This window comes from Berghia stephanieae, chromosome 9 (genome assembly GCF_034508935.2).
Source record: "Berghia stephanieae isolate SIO BIC M18660-M18661 chromosome 9, UCSD_Bste_1.3, whole genome shotgun sequence".
In the NCBI taxonomy this organism is placed as follows: Eukaryota; Metazoa; Mollusca; class Gastropoda; order Nudibranchia; family Aeolidiidae; genus Berghia; species Berghia stephanieae.
In genome coordinates this window covers 37,777,270-37,802,252 of record NC_088368.1, presented here as the reverse complement: position 1 = coordinate 37,802,252, position 24,983 = coordinate 37,777,270, and the positions used below count along the sequence as shown (strand labels likewise).

The 24,983-nt window shown below is 37.8% G+C and overlaps 1 protein-coding gene across 1 annotated transcript; it reads right to left on the bottom strand.

The window, feature by feature from the left end:
• Window positions 1-6,479: 6,479 nt before the first annotated feature.
• LOC144980179 (uncharacterized) lies at window positions 6,480-21,874 on the bottom strand. The gene is made up of 6 exons (XM_078927752.1): window positions 21,471-21,874; window positions 19,962-20,159; window positions 16,295-16,407; window positions 14,688-14,954; window positions 13,867-14,103; window positions 6,480-12,171 (listed from the first exon to the last, which is right to left on the bottom strand). Exons 1-6 carry the CDS (start codon window positions 21,624-21,626, stop codon window positions 10,500-10,502), a joined length of 2,643 nt encoding a protein of 880 aa, XP_078783878.1. The 5' UTR covers window positions 21,627-21,874; the 3' UTR covers window positions 6,480-10,499.
• Window positions 21,875-24,983: the final 3,109 nt, after the last annotated feature.

Below are 24,983 nucleotides of genomic sequence, written 5' to 3'. Positions count from 1 at the left end.
AATCCAGAATAATCTTTAATCCTTGTTAGTCAGGCTTTGATGACATGTACTGAATAAATGTACAGCGTCCACGGAACGGGTCTAGCTACCTGTAACAAATATCTTATTAACAATCTTTTCTTTAGCGCAATATCCACTAAACATGCTGAAAGTGCTTTACGAAGGATCTCTGACCAATAGCAACATGTAACATGAAGAACGAGACATAACGCCTGTTCCGCGATATTACAAATTTCTCCGACAGAGACAATGCTGTTAACGGCCAGGTACTCATTTTACACCTGAGTACGGTGAGATAAAGTGAGTAAAGAGCCTTTTCCAAGGATTCAAGTATGAGCAGAGAGAGGCTCAAACCCAGGACCTTCCAATCTGATGAGAAACATACCAACAAGACCTCAGAGCCGCATTTTCATGTTGATAATTGAATTAATGGTCAAAAACAGAGCACATGCTTGAAAATAGAAGAATGAACGTGAAAGTGGATGGTAACTTAGGGGACATGACTCTTATCATAAAGGGGACCACATTTGATTGTTTTAGATATCTGCCAATCAATAAGAAACACTTTCCCATAGTAGGGGCGGGAAACCCGGTCACCAAAAGGTTACCGATGCTTCAGGTCACGAAAGTCAGGTCGTCGACGCTTTTAGTATTGAGAAAGAACCGACCTCGACTTTGGTCTCGATGCTTTTTCTCGTCTCGAGAATCTCGGTCATCGATGCAACTCGTATTGAGTATTGAGTCTCGAGACCTGCGCGCTCGTATAGGTACTATTACACTGTCTGCCGTGTGCGTTGATGGTGCGGATGTCGGACAGGGAATAGGGGATGGGAGGGGAAAAGGGTGTAGGATCGAGTAAGAGCGTTGCCTTTGTGTGGATTTTTTTTCTCTTGTTTGTTTTTTTTATTTTTAATTTTGTTGTTAACATTTCATGAATGATAATATAACACAGACAGTAACACACACACACACACACACACACACACACACACAAATTCGTTGCGTGTGTGTGTGTGTCGTGTTGTTTTTCGCTATCACCCTCTCTCGCACACATTGCCTTCGTCGGCGATGAGTGACGATGACTTGAGCGATGCTCGAGACTTTTTTGAGTCTCGAGACTCAAAAAAGTCTCGAGCATCGCTCAAGTCATCGGTGCTTTCATTCAATACCTAGTCATTGGTATTGGGTATTGACGTTATATCATATTTTAAAAATAGCTAACAAAACACAAACGTCGTAAATAGATCAAAATGGTTATAGGTATCAATGTTTTATTATTATACTAAGTGAATTCATTTAATGTATTTTAAGTTTTAATACAAAAAAGCCATCCAAAGCTCAGTTGAAGTGCTTTTTCTCGGGAATTCCCGACTTTTCCTTGGTCATCGATATCGGGAAGTTTTGAGTGTTAGTCGCCGATGACTTGAGGTATCATCGAGACTTCCGCTCGACACTATCCCATAGTTGTCAGTGCCTAAATCTTGTCATTGAATCACCGGGTGCAATGCACCCAGCCGTTTTTTTTTCTTATTTAATTGTTACCGGGTGCAATGCACTCAGCCGGTGGGAATCGGGTGTAAAATATGCCGTTCGGAATAGAGTGAACCAGCATACTGATTCACATAATAATAATAATAATAATAATAATAATAATAATAATAATAATAATAATAATAATAATAATAATAATAATAATAATAATAATCATAATAATTTAAAAATTATACGAGTCTTACCTTGGGAAGACGAAGTATGATGATAATTATTCCGTCTCTTAATGCTGAAGGAGTCAATTGGAGGAAGCGCTGCGTCACGTGATCACTATTTAACTCCGAAAAAGCTGCCCACAACAAGTGTGTAGTAATGATAATACACAACTAAAATAAGTACTCTATGAACTTATCCCGCGATAGGTTACACATGTGTAATATATAGCACAATTTCACCGAAAAACAATAATACTCAATATAGAATTATAATCATATTAATAGTAAGGGCAAGGGAGGGAAGGGCAATTGACTCCTTCAGCATTAAGAGACGGAATAATTATCATCATACTTCGTCTTCCCAAGGTAAGACTCGTATAATTTTTAAATTATTCCGTCTACTTTAATGCTGATAGGAGCCACTTGGAGATTTCAAAGCAGGGCAGGTTTTGAGGATAGTACTGAATTTGCAAAAGATTCCGAATGAGATTCAATGGGCTTTTTATAGAATCGAGCAAAGGTAGACTCCCTTTTCCATCCTGCCGTATTAAGTACATGCCATATATCTACACCCTTAGCTGCTGAAGAACAAGATGCTGATCGTGTGCTGTGTGCTTTAAATATGTTAGTATCCATCCTGACTTGGTTAGTTATGACTTCAGTCTAATCCAACGTAACAGTGTATCCTTGGAGACTCCTAAGTGAGGGCTAAGGGTGCTAATAAACAATTTATTAGAAGATCGAAGTGGTCTAGTCCGTTTCAAGTATGCTCGTAGATATGTCATAACACAAATCCGCCTGTCCTCATTAAATGCATGGAGTGTAATAATTGTTTGAGGATAAGAAGGCGAGTTATGTTTAAGCAATTTACTAATATGGAATATAGCTTTGCTATCATGAATAATAAACAAGATGATTCAATAGTCATGGCATGAAATGATTGGCACCTATCTTCCGTAACAAGAGCACATAGCATAAGAAGTTTGGCTCCTAACATAAAAGGTTAAGATCACGAGCAGGGGAAAGTGATCTTAAATAATTTAACACAGTAGATATGTCCCAAACAGTAGTGTAACGGGCACGAGTGGGTCGAGAATGAAATACACCTTTCATAAATCTACACACTAGCGGATCTGAACCGGTCTCGTTCAATGTTGACACTGCTGACCTCGCTGTATTGAGGGCACTGTATCCCAATCCAGACAGAAATAATATTGTCAAAAAAGCTATAGTAGTCTGAACATTTTTACTCATAGGGTCCACCCCATCAGCATCACAAACTGGATAAATTTCAGTAAGTAACTATTGTACTGTTTTTGGGTGTTGCGACGCCAACTTTTCATGATTATTTTTAAGGCGTGCTTGGAAACTCCTTGTTTCCGGATTTTAGCCCTGATAGAGACAAGCCATCAACTTTAGTTTTGGATACAAAGGGGGCAGGGCAAAGAATGGTATGCATCAGATAAATCTAGCGAAACCATGAAACAGTTAGGTTCTATAAGTTGTAAACAAGAATGTAAAGTGTCCATTTTAAAATGGCGATAACGCACAAAGGGGTTGAGATGTTTTACATTTAATATCATTCGATACTTTTTCCTCTGCTCACCGGGTATAGCACGTTTCTCCCTAAGGAAAACATTATTAACAAAATCACCCTCCTCCGGTGTACATTTCTGGATAACACCATCCCTTTCATATTGTATTATCATCTCCTGTAAAGCTAACTTTTCATCCTGTTTAAAGTTGGATAGTATGAGCTGGTTTCATTTGAACAGGAGGGGACAAAAAATCAATTGCACATCCGGAAATACATTGAATAATAAAATGATCAGAGGTATACATTTTCCAAGTAGATATAAATAATTTAGTTCTGCCCCCATGCAAATGGGTTACCTTATCCTTTAATTCCTCCTTTTGAATGTGTGTTGCTTGTGTGTGTTGTGTTTCCATGTCCTTGTATTCCCCAGAAAGGTGTTTGTCCCCCCTCCTTGACCTTTCCATGGTTGACCTTTGCCTAAAAAAGGAAACCTTTTCTGGCCATGGGACGGGTACAGGGAAAATCTCCTTGTGGTTATTGCCACTCGAATAGAATCGTTCATGTCTTTAATCTTATCTTTAATGTTGCTCCCAAATAACTTGTCACTAACAGGATAGGAAGCGGTACAGAGAGCGTTGAGGTCATCTCTAATTTCACCGCGAAGTGACTGTCTTCTATAAATATCCAAACTATGAGAGGCATTGGTGAGCAAAGCGACTCCATCCGAAATATTTTCCAGTACTTCTTTGTTATCTCCTTTCACCATCTCCATAGCCCTGCAAACAGCAGTAATGCCTTTCATAAGCGATACCTGCACTTTCTGCAAGGATGCGTCCCTCATTCTAGAGGAAGGGGATATCTGTTTAAAAACCTCCTCATTGCATTGGACAACCTCTAGTCTAGAGCAATTTGCTGGCACTGGATATTTATCAGAGAGAGCAGTAATCGTATCCTTGGGCAGACCGTCACATAAAACCTGTGTAACACCAGTTGAAACATTCTCTGCCAGCACCTTCCCTTTCACTTCTGTCCTGCCTACCACATTCTCGAAATATGAGAATGCCTGCTCCATCATCCCTGTATCTCTACTACTGCCTGGCACCACATCAACTGACCGCGAAAGGTCAGCATTACATTCTACATCTTTACTGCCTGACCGCGAAAGGTCAGCATTACATACATCTTTACTGCCTGATCGCGAAAGATCAGACTCAATGTCATCATTACATATTAGCATCTTCCTCCTCCATTTCATTAAAACGGTCAAAGGCCTCCTTCATTTGGCTCACCACTGGCACCAATCCCATCAACACACTGAGTTGTTGTTTTATTTCATTAAAGTCCAGTTCACTGCTACCAACGCTACTACTACCAGCACCGTAACTGCTCCCCTCCGTTTTCTTTCCTTTACCTTTCCCCTTCACACCTCTTACACTTCCTTTCCCAACACATTCCTTCTCGCTCGCCCCGTCTTTCACTTCACCACCTCCTTTCCCTTTCTTACCGTCCGCTGGGCTACTCTCGATCGTTTCTTTCTCCATCACTGACTCGGAACCAAAAATGGCGTTCATTGTTTGTAAACAAAGGGACCGAGATGGCAGGCGATAAATAGGCGTTTAACTATTGTTTAAAATTGCACAAGTTTTACGAATATAGACACAATCCAGATGAATGAATTCACAACATATAAATTGAACACAATTCCGTTTGAAAATATAGAATAATAATAATATAGAATTTAAATCAAATTGAAGTTGGTGGGCTCCAGTGACGCAACGCTAAAAAGTGATCACGTGACGCAGCGCTTCCTCCAAGTGGCTCCTATCAGCATTAAAGTAGACGGAATAATAATAATAATAATAATAATAATAATAATAATAATAATAATAATAATAATAATAATAATAATAATAATAATAATAATAATAATAATAATAATAATAAGACTCCTATAGATCGCACGGTATGTTTCTTTTTAAGGTTTTACGGCGCTTGCAACACATTAAGGTCATATCAGCGGCAGGAAGAAAATGGGAAGGTAAAAAGTTCTAGAATTACAATTAAAGCACCCAAGAAAAGGAAATACAAAAGGGGAATTGGTTCAAATAGGAAACAGACGTAAATTCCAAGAGCACATTATCCAAGTACTTAGTTTGAGATCACCTAAAAGTCTCATCCAGACACAAACACAGGTACCATCTAAGAGGGATACACTCAAATGTTTCCCAACAATATATAATATGTAAACAAAACAATACAGTGCATAACAGAGATGATTTTGATTTACAAGACAAAAAAATATAATCTCCCAATACTATACATTTGACTGTTTCCCTCCCAACTAGGGTATCTGGCCAGGACCTGGACAAAACCAAGTAGTCTCATTCCAAGACAAAGACAGAAAGCATGTTGGAAACATATATAGGGTGATAGAAGGCACAGTAAGTGCCTCCCTGCCCACTATGGGAGGTCAGGAACCCCACGCAGAGCGCACGGTATCATGAACCATGAGGCTCTTGGCGCTTTGCATTGCCTGTCACTGTAATCAGTGATCACTGTCACTTCATCTGTTTTGAAGTCCTGTTGATATTTGCTTTTGTTTTTAAGGGTTTTACGGCGCTTGCAACACATTTAGGTTATATCAGCGCCAGTAAAGAGGAAGAAAATGGATAGTAAAATGTTCTAGAATTACAATTAAAGCACCCAAGAAAAGGTAAGACAAAGGGGAACTGGGAACAAATAGGGATCAGATGTAAATTCCAAGAGTATACCACCAATGGACTTCGTTTGAGATCACCTATAAGTATAAGTCTCATCCGGACACAAGCACAAAATCCAACAGAGAGGAATACACTCAAATGCTTACATTATACATTAAAAATAACAAATACAATAATACATAACGGAGAGATGATTTACAAGGAAAAAAATACCATCTCCCAAAACAATAACTATGCATTTGACTGTTTCCCTCCCAGCTAAGACTCCAACCAGGGCCAGGACAAAACCAAGTACAACCTCATTCCAAGACAAAGACAGAAAGCATGTTGGAAAACAGATAAAAGGGGATAGAAGACACAATATGGAGCTCCCGCTATGGGAGGTCAGGATCCCCACCCAGGAAGTCCTGTTGATGATTAAAATGGGAAACAAACATTAAAAAATAAATAATTAAATTTTTTAAAAAATAAATAAAATAAAAAGACTATCAAAATCAAAACACATCAGTCATAAAATGCCCAGAGCAGATTTTTTTTACTAAAACTAAGACCGTCGTAGAGCTGTACAGTTAATATCTTTTGGTGAAGAGTACTATTCTGATGGTCTTAAAACTCATCTAGATGTATAGACTTCAATGAGGTCTTGTAAGTAAGAGGGACCCACATTAATAATGACAACAACAATAATAATAGTAATATATAGCGCATAACCCTGACAAGGTCATGCTATATGCACTCCACAGTTAAAAGAATGACAATCTAAAATATCACTAACATGCACACACACACACACATATTCACACACAGACACACATTCAGTTATTACTCAAAAGAAGAAGATGAAAAAAAAATCATTCATCGTGTTTTGTTGGTAAAAGGGAAACCCGAAACGTCCACCCAGTCTTCGTAGATGAAATCGAAGCTTCCATTCTATTTCCTAAAACTATAACATCTATAGGCGTATGATACAATGTTGTACCTAGACTGAGCAAGGAGCCAGTGAAGTTCATGTCAGAGTTGCCAACCAACCTCAACCATTTGAAAAGATTTTTCATATTTTTCCTTATATTATTATTTATGCTTATTCCCTCATATGTGTCAGCACATGACAAAATCAGTCGAAAGTAAAAATGTTGGATTTGCAGAGTATTGTAATCTTTATTTGATGTAAATCGTTGATTTTTCATGAAGTTATGGTCAGATGTATGGGAAAGGTATCCAGCAACTTTTCTCAAATTTCATAATTGTTCAACTTGAATAGCTGTAAATAATATTTAGGAGTGAAATTAAGTGTTGATAGATATTTCCCGAAGGTGAACAAAAAGGGTTGATTTAATCATTTATGACAAGATATTATGGATAAAAATTGATCTTCTAACTAAACCTGGCAATATCTCAGTTCAAATCTTTTCACCATCCGACCAGTTATGTCATTCACTGTAACAGTAACATATTTTTACCCCAGAAATCATATTTTCAACACGTTCAACCATCCTAAATTTCAAATTTATCCCTCTCCTTACCACCTACATCAAAATCGTCACAGTCACATTTGTTACGACACAATATACATTTTGTCTTATTCAGATTTATATTGTACAACACAAACTCTGAAGAATGACCTTTGTATAATCAATAAGGACATAAAGTTGTTTTATAGAGAGTTTGATTCAGTTTAAAAAATCAATGTTTCTGCTGGGTAAACCTGCCATTTTGGGAAAATACTGGAAATGATTGATAAGGAGAGAGTTACCATTCGCTGAAATTATGGAGACTTATCAATCAGGAAAATACTGGAAATGATTGGTAAGGAGAGAGTTACCATTCGCTGAAATTATGGAGACTTATCAATCAGGAAAATCCTGCAATTCCAATGACAATAATCTGCCTGGCTACTCAGCTTTTATATCGCACAATATCCACTAAACATGCTCAAAGCGCTTTACTAGGGGTCCCTGGCCAACAGCAACATTTAACATTTAGGAAGGGACATGACGCCTGTTAGGCGATATTACAATTTTTTTCGAACAGAGACAAGGATGCTAATGGTCAGGTACTCATTTTACACCCTGAGTATGGTGAGAGAATGTGAGTAAAGAGCCTTTTCCAAGGACTCGACTACATATGCACTGAGCGAGGCTCGAACCCAGGACCTTCTGTTCCGAAAGCGAGTGTCACACCACTAGACCACATAGCGGCACCTTCTACTTTTATAATTTTCCCCTCCTTTCTTACTAACTGTTGACTAATTTGCATTTAGCATATTTTAGTCGACATTACCATATCAGCATATTTTGGACCTCAAAGCGTATTAAAATATGAGAAATCATACTGGTTGACAAGCTTGACATGTAAAGTAGCAGTAATGTGCTCTCTTGAGGGGGGGGGGGGGGCAATAGCTCAGTTGGTAGAGCACTCGCTTCAAATGTAAAGGGACCAAGATCGATCCCGGGTGCAGTCAGGATTTTTTTTCTGATCCCACCCCCCTCCCCCTATCCACCCAGCAGTAATTGGGTAGCTGAGTCTTTTAGATCTAACAAAGTATTTTGCGATAGACTAGCGTCCTATCCAAAGGATAGCAAGCAATTGCTATCGTCCGTTTCACACTATAGAAACCGAGATAAACTCTGACTCCCTGGGTCAATATTCTCTTGAGTTTTTAAGTGTAATTTATTTGGCTGCCTAATTTTGTGTCTTCTGTAGTCTATCGATAACAGACTTGGCGCAACCTGTCAAAAGAGGTTTACAATAATCAATTCTACATACATAATAAAAAACCCAAAAAAAGTCCCTTTATTCATCCCCAAGGGAAAATTTGCCTTTAGGTCTATTCCAATGAAGACCCAGGTGTTAGCTGCAATGCAGCGCCGCAAATGGAGCTAGGGCAAGGTGACTTGCTGAAGGCCACACAACGAGGCGGGAAGCAAAGACCGTGCCACTGAGCCATGCTGTCCCATAAAGGGACATTCTATAGCAATGACTATCCCGCACAAATCTTTGGGCCTTTTTTTCGCTTACAAGGTGCCCACATTCGCGTCAAAATATGGGACGAAGCCGTTTCGTATATGCTATTTTAAAAAATTAATTACCACGCTTTTTATCAATAAATATGTCTGAAAAGTGGTAGACAATTAGTAAAGATGTCATTTTAGATTACGAAGTGACTATTCTCACCCCCGGGATGCTAGTCTTCATAATAGTAGTCCACAAATGTCCACAATTGTTGTATGTTAATCCAAAGGTTGTAATGCAGTAATTTGTTAAGTTTCTTGTCACAAGACAATTAATAAAGATGTCATTTTAGATTATGTCAAGCGACAAAACTCGTGCGCTTATCAGAAAGCCGTTAAAAACAGATGTTTGCTCTTTTGAGTGAAATATTTCTAAAACTATCAAGAGCAGAGATTTTGTCGCGAATAAGATTAAAGATGCACATTTCATCTATTTATGTTTCAAATTTCATCGGAATATAGTAAGTACTTTTCACGTATTATCACAAAACATCCACCCAATTTACGCTTCAATGGGTGAGAAGAGGAGACAGCCATTTTCCCGCCCCATCGCTTGACACACATGTGACGTCTGCGAGGCAAGGCTGCCAGATGGCCAGACTTCCACCTGACCAAATTCGATTTAAAAAGTGACAAAATAGATATTCGCATGGTTTTCGCTACTAAGACTGAACCCCTTAAAACTAATGGAATTTGGCAAAACATAAAATTGAATAGACCAGGATAAAAGTCACTGAGACAAAAATAAATAAATAAAATTTAATAAAAGAAATATAATTCTATCTTTGGCCACATGCATGGCAATCTGGCACCTCATCCACGAAAGTCTATTTTTGTCTTACTCATCATTTGATAATTCGACTTTTTAACAATCTTTGACCCCTTTGAAATGACTCGTCCAATTTCTCTTTTCCTCACAGTAAATAAACACACACACACACGCTCTCTCTCTTCTCTCTCTCTTCTCTCTCTTCTCAGAAATAAAATAAGACATGATCTCACAGACTATTTTGATTGATAATAATAATTTAGCAGGTATTTTTCACATCGTTTGTGTGGGCTGTTAACAAAATATAACCCTTCGGAATTGTTCCAAATGATCAATATTATGTATATTTTAAAACAAAATTACTGTTGACCCTAGCCATACAGCTCTAAAACAATACGAGTTAGAGCTCTTCTGATGTTTTCATCATATTTTCTGAGAAATTTGCCCTAAAATTGCCAAGTTTCAATATCGTATTCCGTGTATTAAGCGCGAGATACAGCCACAAACCATATAAAACGCTGGAAAAGCGTCCCATATTTTCCGTATTTTTTTCTCTTTGTGAGTCATCCAAATAAATGACACTTTTGAAACTGCATAACTTTTTTATTTATGAATGTATTTTCTCAGTGGAGATAGGGCTTTGATTTAAACGTAGCATTTCCCCACAAAAATAGAAAAAAATAATTTCATAGTCATTGCTACATTCTATTTTTTTTCTTTTCTTCATGCATTCTAAAACTAAAAATTCAAACATTATCAACTATTTTTATTGCTTCCAATCGACAACAACGTGGAGACAAGCTGCCTGTCTGTTTTCGGGGAGAGCAAATTGGACAAAAAGTCATTGACCGGAGGTATGAAAATGTCTGGCTTGTCCTTCACATGCTTCTCTAGCATTTCACAAACTTCACGAATTCTTTCAATAGTCTGTACACCACTGAATGCTTCTGGTATAGTATTGCTAGGCTCTTCGTCATCATCTATGTCCATTTTAAAGTCTCTAGCAATATCTCCATTCAAAAAGCCATCGTCACTCGTCGTAGCATTCTCATCACAAGCACTAACACCTTCCTCCTCCCCCCTTTTTTTAACTCTCTTTCTCTTTTTATGATTTTGATTTCTGAACCTAATCCTTAATCTATTCTGACGAGTGCCTTTAGATGTTTTATCTACCACAATGCTGCTGTCTTTATTTTTTACCTTTGATTTGGATTCCCTTTTGAGTCTTTTGGTTTTATTTTTCGGAAGGGAATTCGAAATTTTACCGTCTTCTTCATTATTCTCCTTTTTGATATTATGGTTATTACATTGACTGTCACTGTAATCAGTGATCACTGTCACTTCATCCGTTTTCTGTTGATGATTGAAATCAGAAACATTTCCATCAAGGCCAACAATATCACCATCATCATCATAGCTATCCTCTCCTCCCAAATCATTGGTTTCTGCAGTGTAGGCCTCCATCACCTCATAGGATTTTGCAACTTCCTCCAGCTGTAAGAAATGGTACCAAGAGTCCTGAAAATGTTTCCCCGTGGCGAGGCAAGTAAATTTTGCAATTTGATCGAACGAGTCACCATAATACTTTTGTACCGAGGCCTGATGTTCGCAAAAACCACCGTTAAATCCGGCAAAACACGTACACATATTCAGATCCGTATTTACCACAAAATGTCGTAATGATGAAAACTGGCATTTGACAACAAATATCCGTTCTTCCACTCGGCTCACATCCGACATGGGAATGGAGATCGACGTATCGTTGCTCTGATCGGCTAAGTTGGATTCGCCAGAAATTTTACCACGGTAGTACGTTTCAACCTTACTCAAAATCAAGTCAAACAGCTCAATGACATTAAAATTATTGATACCCGATAAGATTCTTTCATTGAGAGCTCCCATTTCAAAATCAACATAGTTGAAGATGTAGTTACTATATAGAGGATAGGTGCCTCGAAAACACAAACCCCAAAGTTCTTTCTTGGCATATAAATAAGCTACATAAGTAGTAACGCTTGGATACTCGGTAGAAATAATTTTCTCAAAGTGATCAATCTCCTCCGAGCAAGTGGACACAACCATTCTCTTCAACAATGAAAACATGTACGGTTTTTTCTTCTTCTGCACGTGACTCTTCCTGTGACCAAAGAACCACTTCCATGCCGAGTTCAAAACATGATATGTTGAAAGAAGCTGAACACTCTGAGGAAACACAACTCTTGACGCCTCAGCCTCCGAGCTGGAGTCTTCTGCCATGATAATCATAGGATAACCTTGACTGAAAAATGCCTGATTGCTCAACAATGACAGATAAAGCTGTAGACCTTGAACTATGATGCTCGTTGCATCTGACGTGGTGATGATACATCCAAGAGGCAGCCCCCCAGCACAGCACAGGGTCAGTAACAAGTAAACTCTGCAGCTGTACCTGGTATGGAAAATGTGAAAAAGGTGATTAGTGACAAATTCGGGAGCAAGCACTGTTTTATGTAAGATATAGATCTGAAATCACAAGAATTATATAATCAAATATAACTATAAATTAGAGATTAGAAGTAGATCCACAAACAATATGTGTCAGTGCGTGAAAATTTTGGATTTGCATTTTCTGGAAGAATATGCTCACCAGAGCACTTTAATCTTTATTTGAAGTAAATCGGACGATTTTTCATGAAGTTATGGTCAGATGTATGGGAAAGGTATCCAGCAACTTTTCTCAAATTTCATACTTTTTAAACTTGACTAGCTGTAAAAAATATTAAGTGAAATTAAGCTTTGATATTTCCCAAAGATATACAAAAAGGGTTGATTTAATCATTTATGACAAGAACTCATTTTTGATCAAAATTGACCTTCTAACTAAACTTGGCAATATCTCAGTTCAAACCTTTTCACCATCCGACTGATTATGTCATTCACTGTAACATATATCAAAGATTAAAATGCTCTGGTGAGCATATTCTTTTAGAAAATGCAAATCCAAAATTTTCACCTTCCGACTGATTATGTCATGCACTGACACATATAATAGAATAGTTAAAAAGGATTTAAATTTCATAACCAAGCAGAGAAGAAAATGTTTGATAAATGGGTCTCTTTCAATAGAGATTAGAAGTGGATCCACAATCAATGTATTGAGGTCCTCGGACTCTGTGATAAACAAAAATGAAAGTATATAAATATAATAGCTTCAAAAAGAACAAATACCAAACAAGGAACGTTTCGGGCTCAAAACACTTCGTCATCCAAAAAAAAAGGAAAATAAAATAAAAACATAAATCAATTACTTTAAAGACAGATAGACGGGAGAGAAATTATACTTTGCAAATATTTAAGTAGGTTATTTGGAACAACTTAAGAAAAAAAGCTTCAATCAGTTGAATAATGTAAAACAAAAACAAACAAAATTTTTTTAAAATGGGGACCTAGCTCTAATAGAATAGCCGAAATAGTCTTTAAAAAGGGGGATAGAGTATCAACTTTATCCACACTTTTTCGACCTTTTAAAGTGATACTAGGCTGCTAGAAGCTGTGGACTGTAAAAAGTAATAAACAAAAATTAATATAACAGCTTCAAAAAAGAACAAAATACCAAACACGGAACGTTTCGGGCTCAAAACCCTTCTTCAGCCAAAAACAAAAAACAATAAAGACATAAATACATTACTAAATTCCAGATAGATGACAGAGATATTTTTAAATATTTTTAAATTATCTATAAATATCTCTGTCTATCTGGAATTTGGTAATGTATTTATGTCTTTATTGTTTTTTGTTGTTGATGGAAGAAGAGTTTTTGAGCCTAACCTTTTAAAGAGCTATAACTATTGGAATTTTGTGCTAAATCGCTCAGATTTTGGTTTATTTTTCATTATTTAACCCAGAGAAATGGATGAAAGTGAATTTATTTCCTAAGTATTCCCAAATAACTTTGTATTTTTTTGTGGTGAACGTTATAAAAACAAGCTTTTGGCATACACAGAAACATTGATATGACCCATATTAGAGCAGATGTCCCCTAAAAAGTCATAAACAAATATGAATAAAACAGCTTTAAAAAAAACCAGAAAAAAACACAAAACACCAAACATGGAATGTTTCGGGCTCAAACCGAATGTATCACCTGTTTTTATCACCAGTTGTCTTCACAAGCATAACATCCCCAGACTCTTTCAAATGGTACGACACTCTTTTCATGAACTCGGTTGCAATGGCCACTATAATATGGCCACTCTCCGTCTTCTTCATGGCAGCTGTGGATGAATGCTTCTTGCTGTGTCGCTTGATATGACTCTGAAGATCGTTGACTAGGTCTGTTGGAGACTGTTTGTAACCACGGCCGTATATCTCCTTTTGCAATCTGAAAACGAATACAAGAATTTACAAGAGTTCTAGCCAAAACTTCAGCATTTATATAGCACAATATCCACTAAACGTAGTTAAAGCACTTTACAAGGGGGTCCCTAGCCAACAGCAACACTTAACATGTAGGACGAGAAAGGATGCATGTCAGACGATATTACAATATTTTCGGACAGAGACGATTCATACCACTAGACCACATAGCCGCACAATTTGAGTGGGGCTTTGTGGTCTTGATGGTCCTGGGTAGAGTCTCGTTATGGGCAGCAAAAAGTTGAGTCCTTGGAAAAGATTCCTGTCACATTCTCTCATCATAGCGCACCTGGAATCGATCTCAGTCCCCTTTCATTGTGAGTGCTCTACAAACCGAGCCATCGGTCCCTATGGGTCCACATAACTATAATTTTTTTTTTTAATGTTTAAACTTTGGTGAACGGATCTAAACTATCATAAACCATGATTAAATACAACTCAAAAGTTCCTACAGCTTTTAACGTATGAATCTAAAGACAAACACCCCCCCCCCCCCCCCAAAACAGAGAAAGACAAAACTAAAAACATATCGAAGATCTCCAGGACTACCTTTTCACAAACCCAATGTCCGGAACAAAGTGTCTGTCCAGGGCCGCGCTCTCGTAATCATCTCCCAGTTTGGACTTCAATCTGGCTTTCAACTCTTTTAGAGCAGAAGGGGCAATGTGGCCTTGACGTAGCAAGGTCAGCAGCTCTTCTCGCGTGGAATCGGCGACGTCACGGAACTTGAGCATTTCCGTCGAGGTGAAGTCGTGATTGTGGATCCAGTAAAGTTTGATGATACATGGAAGATCTGGCAAGTGAAAGTCCTTAGTTCTGGAAGGTGGGAAAAAAAATTACCATACCTACTGACCCAAAAAAACGTGAAACTCGCATAAATCCCTCTACATTCATCGGGATTAAGTAAAATGTAATTAAAATTATTATTCAACAATTTATCATGGAGAACATAGCAATCGTTTCAGTATACCTCAACAACTTTTTTTGCTGTGCGAACGTTTCACAAAAAGAATTCCATAAAGAAAACACAAAGCGTGTTTGTCAAGGAGTTTAATTTGAACAGGCGAAATAAGAGCAGTGTGCCAAGGTTACCATTTGGAGGTGATCTTCCCACTTCAATGTATATGGTTCGATTCAAGACTTGAACAAAAAATCGCCCTTGAAAGAAGTACAAAGCAGGTGGCCTAAAATGTGAGCAATACCAGAAAACTCGGACATTGTTCATCAATCAGAAATCTATTCATAGAAACTCACTTGAGCTTTACATATCCCGTGAGTCACTATGTCGAATCCTCAGAGAATAATCAAAACTGACACCCATACAAAGTACAAACACATCCCTTACTTACTGATGAACACACAACGGAAAGGATTGCCATGTGCCAATGGATGCTTGAAAGAATCAAACGCCAGCCTAATTTTGTTTTTAAAAATTGGTTCATTGACAAAGCTCATATCTATCCTATAACGGCTATGTGAACTATAAAAACTATGTATTTTGGGGTTCTCAAAAACCTGACGACGTATTCAAGAAAGGCTTGCATGACCAAAAATTGACCGTATGGTGCGCAATCGGCCCTTATTTTTATATGGATGAGAACAGAGATACCACCACTGTTACGAGCGAGCGTTACATTGGCGTTTTGAAATGCAATATACACTAAATGTACTCAAAAAATCACTTTACAAACAGTACCCAGCCAACAGCAACACAGGACGAGAAATGATGCCGGTAAAGCGATATTACAAATTTTTTCCGACAGAGTCAACGCTGCTAATGATCAGGTACTCATTTTACCTGAGTAAAGTGAGAAAATGTGAGTAAAGAGCCTTTTCCAAGGACTTAACTATGCGCCGCTCAAAGCTGGTCCCAAACCCTGGGCCTTTTGGTGTGAAGGCAAGTGTCACTGGACCACATAGCCGCAAAATAAACAAATAAAAGTAGAATTCCCTTAGCTCCAGACTTGCCAACCAACATACATTTGACTGTTTCCCTGCCAGCCAAGGACTCTGGCAAGGGCCAGGACAAACCAAGCAATTCCATTCCAAGACAATGACAGAAAGCAACTCAAAAAACTTATATAAGGGGATAGAAGACACAGCAAGTGACCACCTGCCCACCATGGGAGGTCAAAGACCCCAACCAAAGGTCTTACTTGGACTGTGAGTACACTTTTTTGATGGTGAATTCCAGCATGGCTTTGCAGTCAGTACCCTTTTTAGAGTCCTTTCTTTTGTGCACATTTGAATGCTGGCAACGATAGACAATCTGTCCAAAATAGAAAAGTGGAGAATTAAAAAATATGTTTAAATCTATCAATAAAATTCCCTTATCCATCCCAAAGGGGAAATTTGTTTTTAGGGTCTATTCCAAGGGAAGAGTGGAATAGCCCTGGCATCAGCCGCAGTGCAGTGCTGCAAACTTAGCTGGGACAAGGTGACTTGGTCAAGGCCAAACAGCGCAGCGGGTATTCAAAATCGGTACCTTTACGGTACAAAGCAAAGACTGTGCCGCTGACACACACTGGATGGACTGCTCCTTATCACAATTCTCTTATACTCTGAAAAACATAAACCACGAATTATACATTTGGACAGAAAACTCGTCCTTCAAATATCAATCAATTAAAATGACCCTCATCTTGACAAAACCTCTTAAACTTGGGACTTCCAAGATTTCCTTGAATTCCCAGATTTAAGAGATGTTGGCATTTTCATCGACTGATATTTAAAGAACGAGTTTTCTGGGTAAAATTAAAAATATATGGGGTTTTTTCGTGTACAGGAGAAAGGTGACATAGTTCTGTTTTGTTCTTTGTTTTTAAGGGTTTTACAGTGCTTGAAACACATTTGGGTCATATCGGCGCCAGTAAAAGGGAAGAAAATTGGATAGTAAAAACATTCTAGATGTACAATTAAAAGGACGAGGAAAAGTAGAACAAAGGGGAAATGGTTCAAATAGGGAACAGACGCAAATTCCAAGAGCACACTATCAGTGTACCTAGTTTGAGATTACCTAAAAGTCTCACCCAGACAACAGCACAAGATCCCACTAAGAGGAATACACTCAAATATTTACAAATCACATATTAAAAATAACAGTATATTATAACAGAGAGATGATTTAAAAGGAAAAAAAAACCTCCCAAAACTATAACTATACATTCAACTGTTTCCCTCCCAGCCAAGGACTCTGGCCAGTGTCATGACAAAACTAAGTATTCTCATTCCAAAATAAGACAGAAAGCAATTGGAAAACAGGTACAGGGGAATAGAAGACACAGCAAGTACCTCACTGCCCACTATGGGAGGTCGGGAACCCCACCCAATGACATAGTTCTCAAAAAGGCATTATGTCTCAGTGCTATTAGTGCGACTATGTGGTTTTGTGGTATGACACTCGCTTTTGGATCGGAAGGTCCTGGGATTTAGCTAGCTCAGCGCATAGTTGAGTTTTTGAAAAAGTCTCTTTACTCACATTCTCTCACTGTACTCAGGTGTAAAATGAGTACCTTGCAGTTTACAGCATTGTCTCTGTCGAATAAATAAACTGTAATATCGCCTAATATGCATCATGTCTCGTTACACATGTTAAATGTTGCTGTTGGCCAGGGACCCTTTGTAAAGCCCTTTGTGCATGTTTAGTGGATATTGTGCTGTATAAAATATAAAAGCTCAAGTTGGACACAAAATAAGGGCATAATCAGTAAGAAATCATTCTCCTTATAGTACTGCAAAGTACGATATATGATCAGATGCACAGCATTTTGAAAAAGACCCCAAAATTTTGTTTAAGTTCGATAACAATTTTTTTAAAAACTTGAGCTTTTATATAGTGCAGTAACCACTAAACATGTTCAAAGCACTTTATAAGAGATCCCTAGCCACCAGCAACACTTAAAATGTAAGACACAATGCCTGTTAGGCGATATTACAATTTTATTCTGACAGAAACAACCCCATTAATGGCCAGATACTAATTTTACACCTGAGTATGGTGAAAGAATGTGAGTAAAGAGCCTTTTCCAAGGACTCAACTATGCGCCGATTGGGACTCGACCACAGGACCATCCAATCCTAAGCCACATGTCCACACTAAAGAAAGTAACTGTTATCAGTTTTAAGACAGGAAAATCTCCAGCTCTATGACTCTGACATATAAATACACTGCTCGCTGGCTTCTTGCATGTTCTGGGAAGAAATAAAAAAGCATGCTAGCATCCAAGTATGTTGAAATGAAGGCTGGTTTTCCAAAACCCTTAATGTTGATTTTTCTACTTTTTGAGATTTTCCACCCATGAGATAAATTGAAACATTAAATTTTATTTTAAGCATGAAATGGTATAAGAATTTTCTTAGATTTGTGTGAAGTTTAAGTTTGAATATGACAAAATCATAATAGACCAAATGAAAAATTTTAAGGGAAATAATCCTCAATATCTCAAAATGGGGAAAAAATGGAGTTAGGGAGTGTTGGAAAACAACTTTTCTAAGAGGATGCTACTCATGGGAGATAACAACTGACTTATTATCCCCCGATCCTCGACCGCTGTATAAACGTAACACACCATTCCCACCTCACTTACGCTGCAGTCGTTTAAATGTAACACACCTTTTCCAAGTGACACGCGCATCAGTTGTCGAAATGTAACACAGACCCGACCTTGATTCAGTAAAAATTCCATTGTGTTCTTTATGAAATAAAAGCCGAAGTTTGATTGGTTGATATTATTAGTTTCAGCCAATCAGCAAACAGTTTATTTAAGCTGTTTGGGTTGAGTATGACGCTAGTTTTTGACGCAAGAAATGACGCGATCAAACCCGAGTGACGCTATATCTTAGCTACGTCATTCAAACTTGCTAGGCAAGTACTGGGAACCGGTCGTTATTTCCGGTTGACCCCAATGCGGTACTAGAGTTATAAAAATAAAATTCGGTCGTCCAGCAGCTTCTAATGGTGCTCGACCCAATCAGAAAATTCCGTGATGCACTCATCCACCATCGCAAACCTGCCAGGAAGCTTCGTCACAACGCACCATTCAACTAGATGCTCTGCAGTTTCTGGCTCGTTACCACTACTGGTACATGTTGGGACAGGTGGCGAGTCCTACACTGATGTAATGAGTGTGCTGGTAAGCAGGTTCGCGACCGAAGCCAATTGGCTGCCACCCAATGTCTCCTCTTGCTGATGGAAAAGCCTGGCAACTTCTCCCCCAGTTTCAAGGAGTTGATATCCCTGCCCCCTCGAGGGATTGAAGTTGTCCGAACCAACTTATCATAAAAATAAAATTTGTTCGTCCAGCTCCTGGAATTTGACATGCTAGAATCCAGTGAGTACTCTAATCAAAGTGATACAAAGCTGCTAGAAGCTGTGGACTGTAATCAAAGTGATACAAAGCTGCTAGAAGCTGTGGACTGTAATCAAAGTGATACAAAGCTGCTAGAAGCTGTGGACTGTAATCAAAGTGATACAAAGCTGCTAGAAGCTGTGGACTGTAAAACTATAGTGATACAAAGCTGCTAGAAGCTGTGGACTGTAAAAAGAAATAAACAAAAATGAAGGTAACAACAGCTACAAAAAAGAACAAAAGCCAAAACACGGAACGTTTTGGGATCAAAACCCTTCTTCAGTCAACAAAAAAAACCCAATAAATACATTGCTAAATTCCAAATGTCTATTTTCTCTGTCGTCAATCTGGAATTTAGTAATAGTAATGTATTTATGTTTTTATTGTTGGTAAATTGTTCTTTTTTTGAAACTGTTATAGTTATATTCACTTTTGTTTATTCATTTATTCCATTAAAAAATGTTTTCTCAATTACCTTGTACACAATTTTGTGTTTACACTTGGGGAAAGTCTTTAAAACTCTGAATGTGCTGAACGTTTGACCCTCCAACTCTGTTTTCCACTGTTGGCATTCCTGCTTGGTAAGAAATGGGAGTCTTAGAGTTGCTCTAAACCCGTTGGTGTCCGGTGTACAATCGCACACATGATAGTCATAGTGATTAGGTATGATGGTCTGTAAAAAAATGTTAAAACAACATACCATCTTCACCACAATAGAATAATAACCAGTGATAACTGAAATGAAAACATTCTTGTGCAATCGCAGACATGATAGTCATAGTGATTAGGTATGATGGTCTGTAAAAAAGTTTTAAAAATAAACATACCATCTGCACCACAATACATAGAGTAATAACCAGTGTTAACTGAAATGAAAACATTCTTGTAAGTTTGATGAAAATTTGAGATTTTAAAAAAATATATAGCGCAATAGCCACTAAAATTGCTCAAAGCACTTTACAACAGCAACATATAAATTAAAGAACAAGACATGACGCCTGTTCGGCGATAATACAATTTTTTTTTTCAAACTGTTAACTGCCAGCTACGCATTTTACACCTGAGTATGGTGACAAAATGTGAGTAAAGAGTCTTTTCCAAGGACTCAACTATGCACTGAGTGAGCCTCAAACCCAGGACTTTCCGATCCGAAAGCTAATGTCATACCACAAGACCAAATAGCCGCATTTGGGCTGTTTCTTATAGGGCATTTATAGAGCCTAAAGAAAAGTTACTTCTTGACGAATCAAGAGGCAAAGGATCTTTAACTAGAATCTAAAATGTAAGTGGGAGAAAAGACAAATCTTCCTGTATAGTGTAGTGTAATAATGATGATTGATGATGATGACAATTTTTCTTCACTTCAAAATGAGTATCCTTTGTATGAGAATAACAAAGTTGGCCATACCCTGTGGAAGGAGACTGTAATATAACCAAGCAGGCTCTGGAATGGAACCCACAGGCAAGAGGAAGCGTGTCGTCCAAAACAAACTTGGGGGAAAAGCCTTCACCAAGATTTGTGTGTCTCCAATCTTACCTGGAGTGAGGCAAAGCTGTGTCAAGGGCCAGGACAGAAGAAGATGGAAGAGTGCTGATGAGGCCCTATGCTTTGGCAAGGGCCAAGAGTAAGAGGCAAAAGTCAAAGTCAAGTATATGACAAATATCATCCAAAATACCATTATGAAAAATCTTTATCTATCCTAAGCAAGAAGACATGGCTAAAATTCTGGTGTTGACTCAAATCAAAGTTCTCTCCTATTCTAGATTGCTTTTTGTCTAGTCATCATGGAAGTTCACGTTTGCACTCCTTGACAGTCTAAAAGTACAAGTTTGCTCAGCTTATTTATCCCCTTCAAATGTCAAATGGATGAATTTCACGTGAACTGATAGTGAGAAAACTGACATCTCAACAAGCAATTCAATAGAGACTAGAGAGCCAAAATATAATTCATAGAATTTGTTGAAACGTTAGTGATAGACTGACCTGAAGTACAGGAAAATCCGATATTTTCCCTTTCATACATGGCGTTTTAACCTTCCTCTTTGGAAATGGGTCAGTTTCCTCCACTTCATCTTTTTCTGACTCTTCAGCTTCAACGAGAAGACCATCATGATGATTTGCAGCAGACACTGTTTCCATTTGCAACTCTAAACAAACGGGCTTTCCCGATTACCGAGAATACTAGAAACATGTCGATATTTTAAACATTTTGCAAAGAATTTCAGCTGGTGCAGGAAAGATTTTGAAAATAGCTAATGATTTATTGGAGCAGTACAATGGTCAACATTTATATTTTGCGTCCAAAGTTTAGTCAGACATTGGTCATCTTTGTACTGGACACTTGAGCCGCAAGAAAACGGAGTAACAAAAATGAAACAAAAACAAAAGAAATGTTTGCCAGGATCAGATAGTTTGGTAGCTAGATCCTCCTTTGATTTAGTTCGTTTGGGTCAATATAACAGCTGATTGTTTATTTTTCTATTTTCTTCGTCATCAATGGAAGCAGAACATACCTTCAAGTAGCATACATCGCTTTAACTCAAGGATTCGTTAACTCAATCCATTTATGAAAACATAAATCCAATTTAGACGTGGGGAATGTAGCCAAATTGAGCATTGAATGGACAACTACCAGACAACTCAAGACTCAAGGATTCAATTGATGCTATGTTTATGTTAAATACTCACAACATCCACCAGCCGGATATGACTTACCAACACACAAAACTATGTGTAATCTTAAACGATTATCGATATAATTTAATGAGATCTAGTCAGTAAAATGGCTATCTAATGCCAAATGACAGCTGAATCGTGTCAACTTTGTTCAATCTATAGCTGTCGCCTCTATCACACTTCTTTTCTACTACTACTACTACTACTACTACTACTACTACTACTACTACTACTACTACTACTACTACTACTACTACTACTACTACTACTAATACTACTACTACCTACTTTGTTGCAATTGATATCACTACTACTACTTCTACTACTACTACTACTACTACTACTACTACTACTACTACTACTACTACACTACTACTACTACTACATACTACTACTACTACTACTACTACTACTACTACTACTACTACTACTACTACTACTACTACTACTACTACTACTACTTACTACTACTACTACTACTACTACTACTACTACTACTACTACTGCTCTACTACTACTACTACTACTACTACTACTACTACTACTACTACTACTACTAACTACTACTACTACTACTACTACTACTACTAACCTACTTTCACTACTAACTACTACTACTACTACTACTACTACTACTACTACTACTACTACTACTACTATTACTACTAATCCTACTTCTACCACTACTAATACTACTACTACCTACTTTGTTGCAATTGATATCATTGCGGTATGGCGGTATATCTACGTTTAAGATGTAAATTTTGTATACTTATAATATATCATGTTGGTTTTTTTGAGACCGAGACGATGTACTTCTTTCTTTTCAGTATCCCGCATGTTCTCGATCGATTGAATTAATGTCAGGACGGACTGATGACTACAACCTTGCCTAAAATGATTATTTTCTTTAAGGTCCAAGCGCAATTTTGGCCCTGCAACTGCAATAGTGCACTGTCATACATAAAAACTGTTACGATATCATTGTCTCTATAGAAAGGAACATCGTGTATATATCCTTAATTTAATTGTCTGATGACAACCTGCCATCTGTTCTGACGATAAATGTCTTTTGGCCTCCTATGATCCAGTTCCAAACTATCAGAGAACCCCAACTCTCTCTCCCCCCCCCCCTTCCCCGTCTCGGACCTGCATGATATTTTCTTCCTGAAACAATTTTTTATTCTAAATTATTTTGAAAAGAATCGGTCTTGAATTATTTTGACTTGTAGATAAGCAAAATATTTTTTCTGGGATCACCGAAGATGTCAACGTGCCCACTTGAAACAGTCTATCTTGTACGACTTGGTCAGAAAAGGTCTTCGTGTCTTTAGCCGTGCTCTTATTTTAACAGATAGCTACTGGCGTCAAACGATGAACATACCAATGTCAGTTTCTCTAGCTGTTAAAACATTTGATTTAAAAGAACATACTTGCTGATTTTACACTATACCAACATCTTCTATGGTTGTTTTCTTTGATCACATGTTCTTCCCATGTCTGTTGCTGGTTCTGTTTCACTGTACTTCTAGATTTCTTTCGTGACATACCAAACCAACTATACTTCTATAAGGTTATTGAATTTGCAAATTGGTGTAAAAATCATATGATTTAAGTGCCTCCAGTTGCCAACACCATTGAAGGTAATTATCTAATGACAGCTTGCCGTCCTGTACAACTTAGTCATTAAAGGTCCTTTCTACAGATAGCTGACGGCGCCTAATGATGAACATACCAATGCCAGTCTCTCAAGCTGTTAAATCTTTGTACATCGGTGTTTTTTATTCTAAGCATTCTACCTATTGATTGAATGTACTTATAGGAAAATAATCACACTCATTAAACACTACTGAAATCCGAAAGGCCAAACATGACAGACGTCAAAAGGAACGTATTTGGCGTAAGTCTGGACTAGAAATTCACAAACGATGTATAAAAAAGCCAAAAATGATACCAATCAACTAATAGTCAGTACCAAGCGGCAATATGTGAAGGACACTCTGATAAAAAGCAAACGTGATTCTAAAAAGCTTTATGATACCGTCAAAGAAATGATCACACCATCGAATACAACAAATCTACTTACAAATACATCTCCAAATGAACTCTGTGACAAATTCAATACCTTTTTCAGAGAGAAAATTTCCAACATCCGACAGGAACTAGACAACGGCAGCGCCACAATACCATATTATCCACATCCCAGCACGACATCACTAGTTGAAATGACAAGCCATGTGACTTCACCAATGGACACAACAACAGTGACAAGGCACGTGACATCGCCTGAGAAAGAGCAACATCAACTGAAGAGACACTACAGGAGGACACAACACTTTCCTGTACGACACGACCAACTAAAACTATGAACAACCGTTATAAAATGTTACGTCGTTTGAACCCGTAACAATAGAGGAAGTGAAAAATATAATGTCATATATGCCTAATAAATCATGCCCGCTAGATAAAACACCAACTTGGCTCATAAAGGCATGTGCAAATTATCTTGCTCCAGCAATTCAATCCATTGTAAATGAAAGTCTAGCGTTGCCCGATTTTCCAAATATGCGGAAACATGCCTTGGTTAGACCCATGAAGAAAAAAAGCAAATCTTGACTGCAATTAGTTAAAGAATTTTCAACATATGTCAAATTTGAATTTCATTTCAAAATTAATTGAAACAGTCGTTGCTGCTCGTCATATTAATATAGAGACGAATGCCTTAAATGTTAAATTTCAATCTGCCTTCAAAGTCTCACATAGCACAGAAACGGCATTACTTAAAGTTTTTAAACTGGCACAGGTTTGGACTGGTTAAAG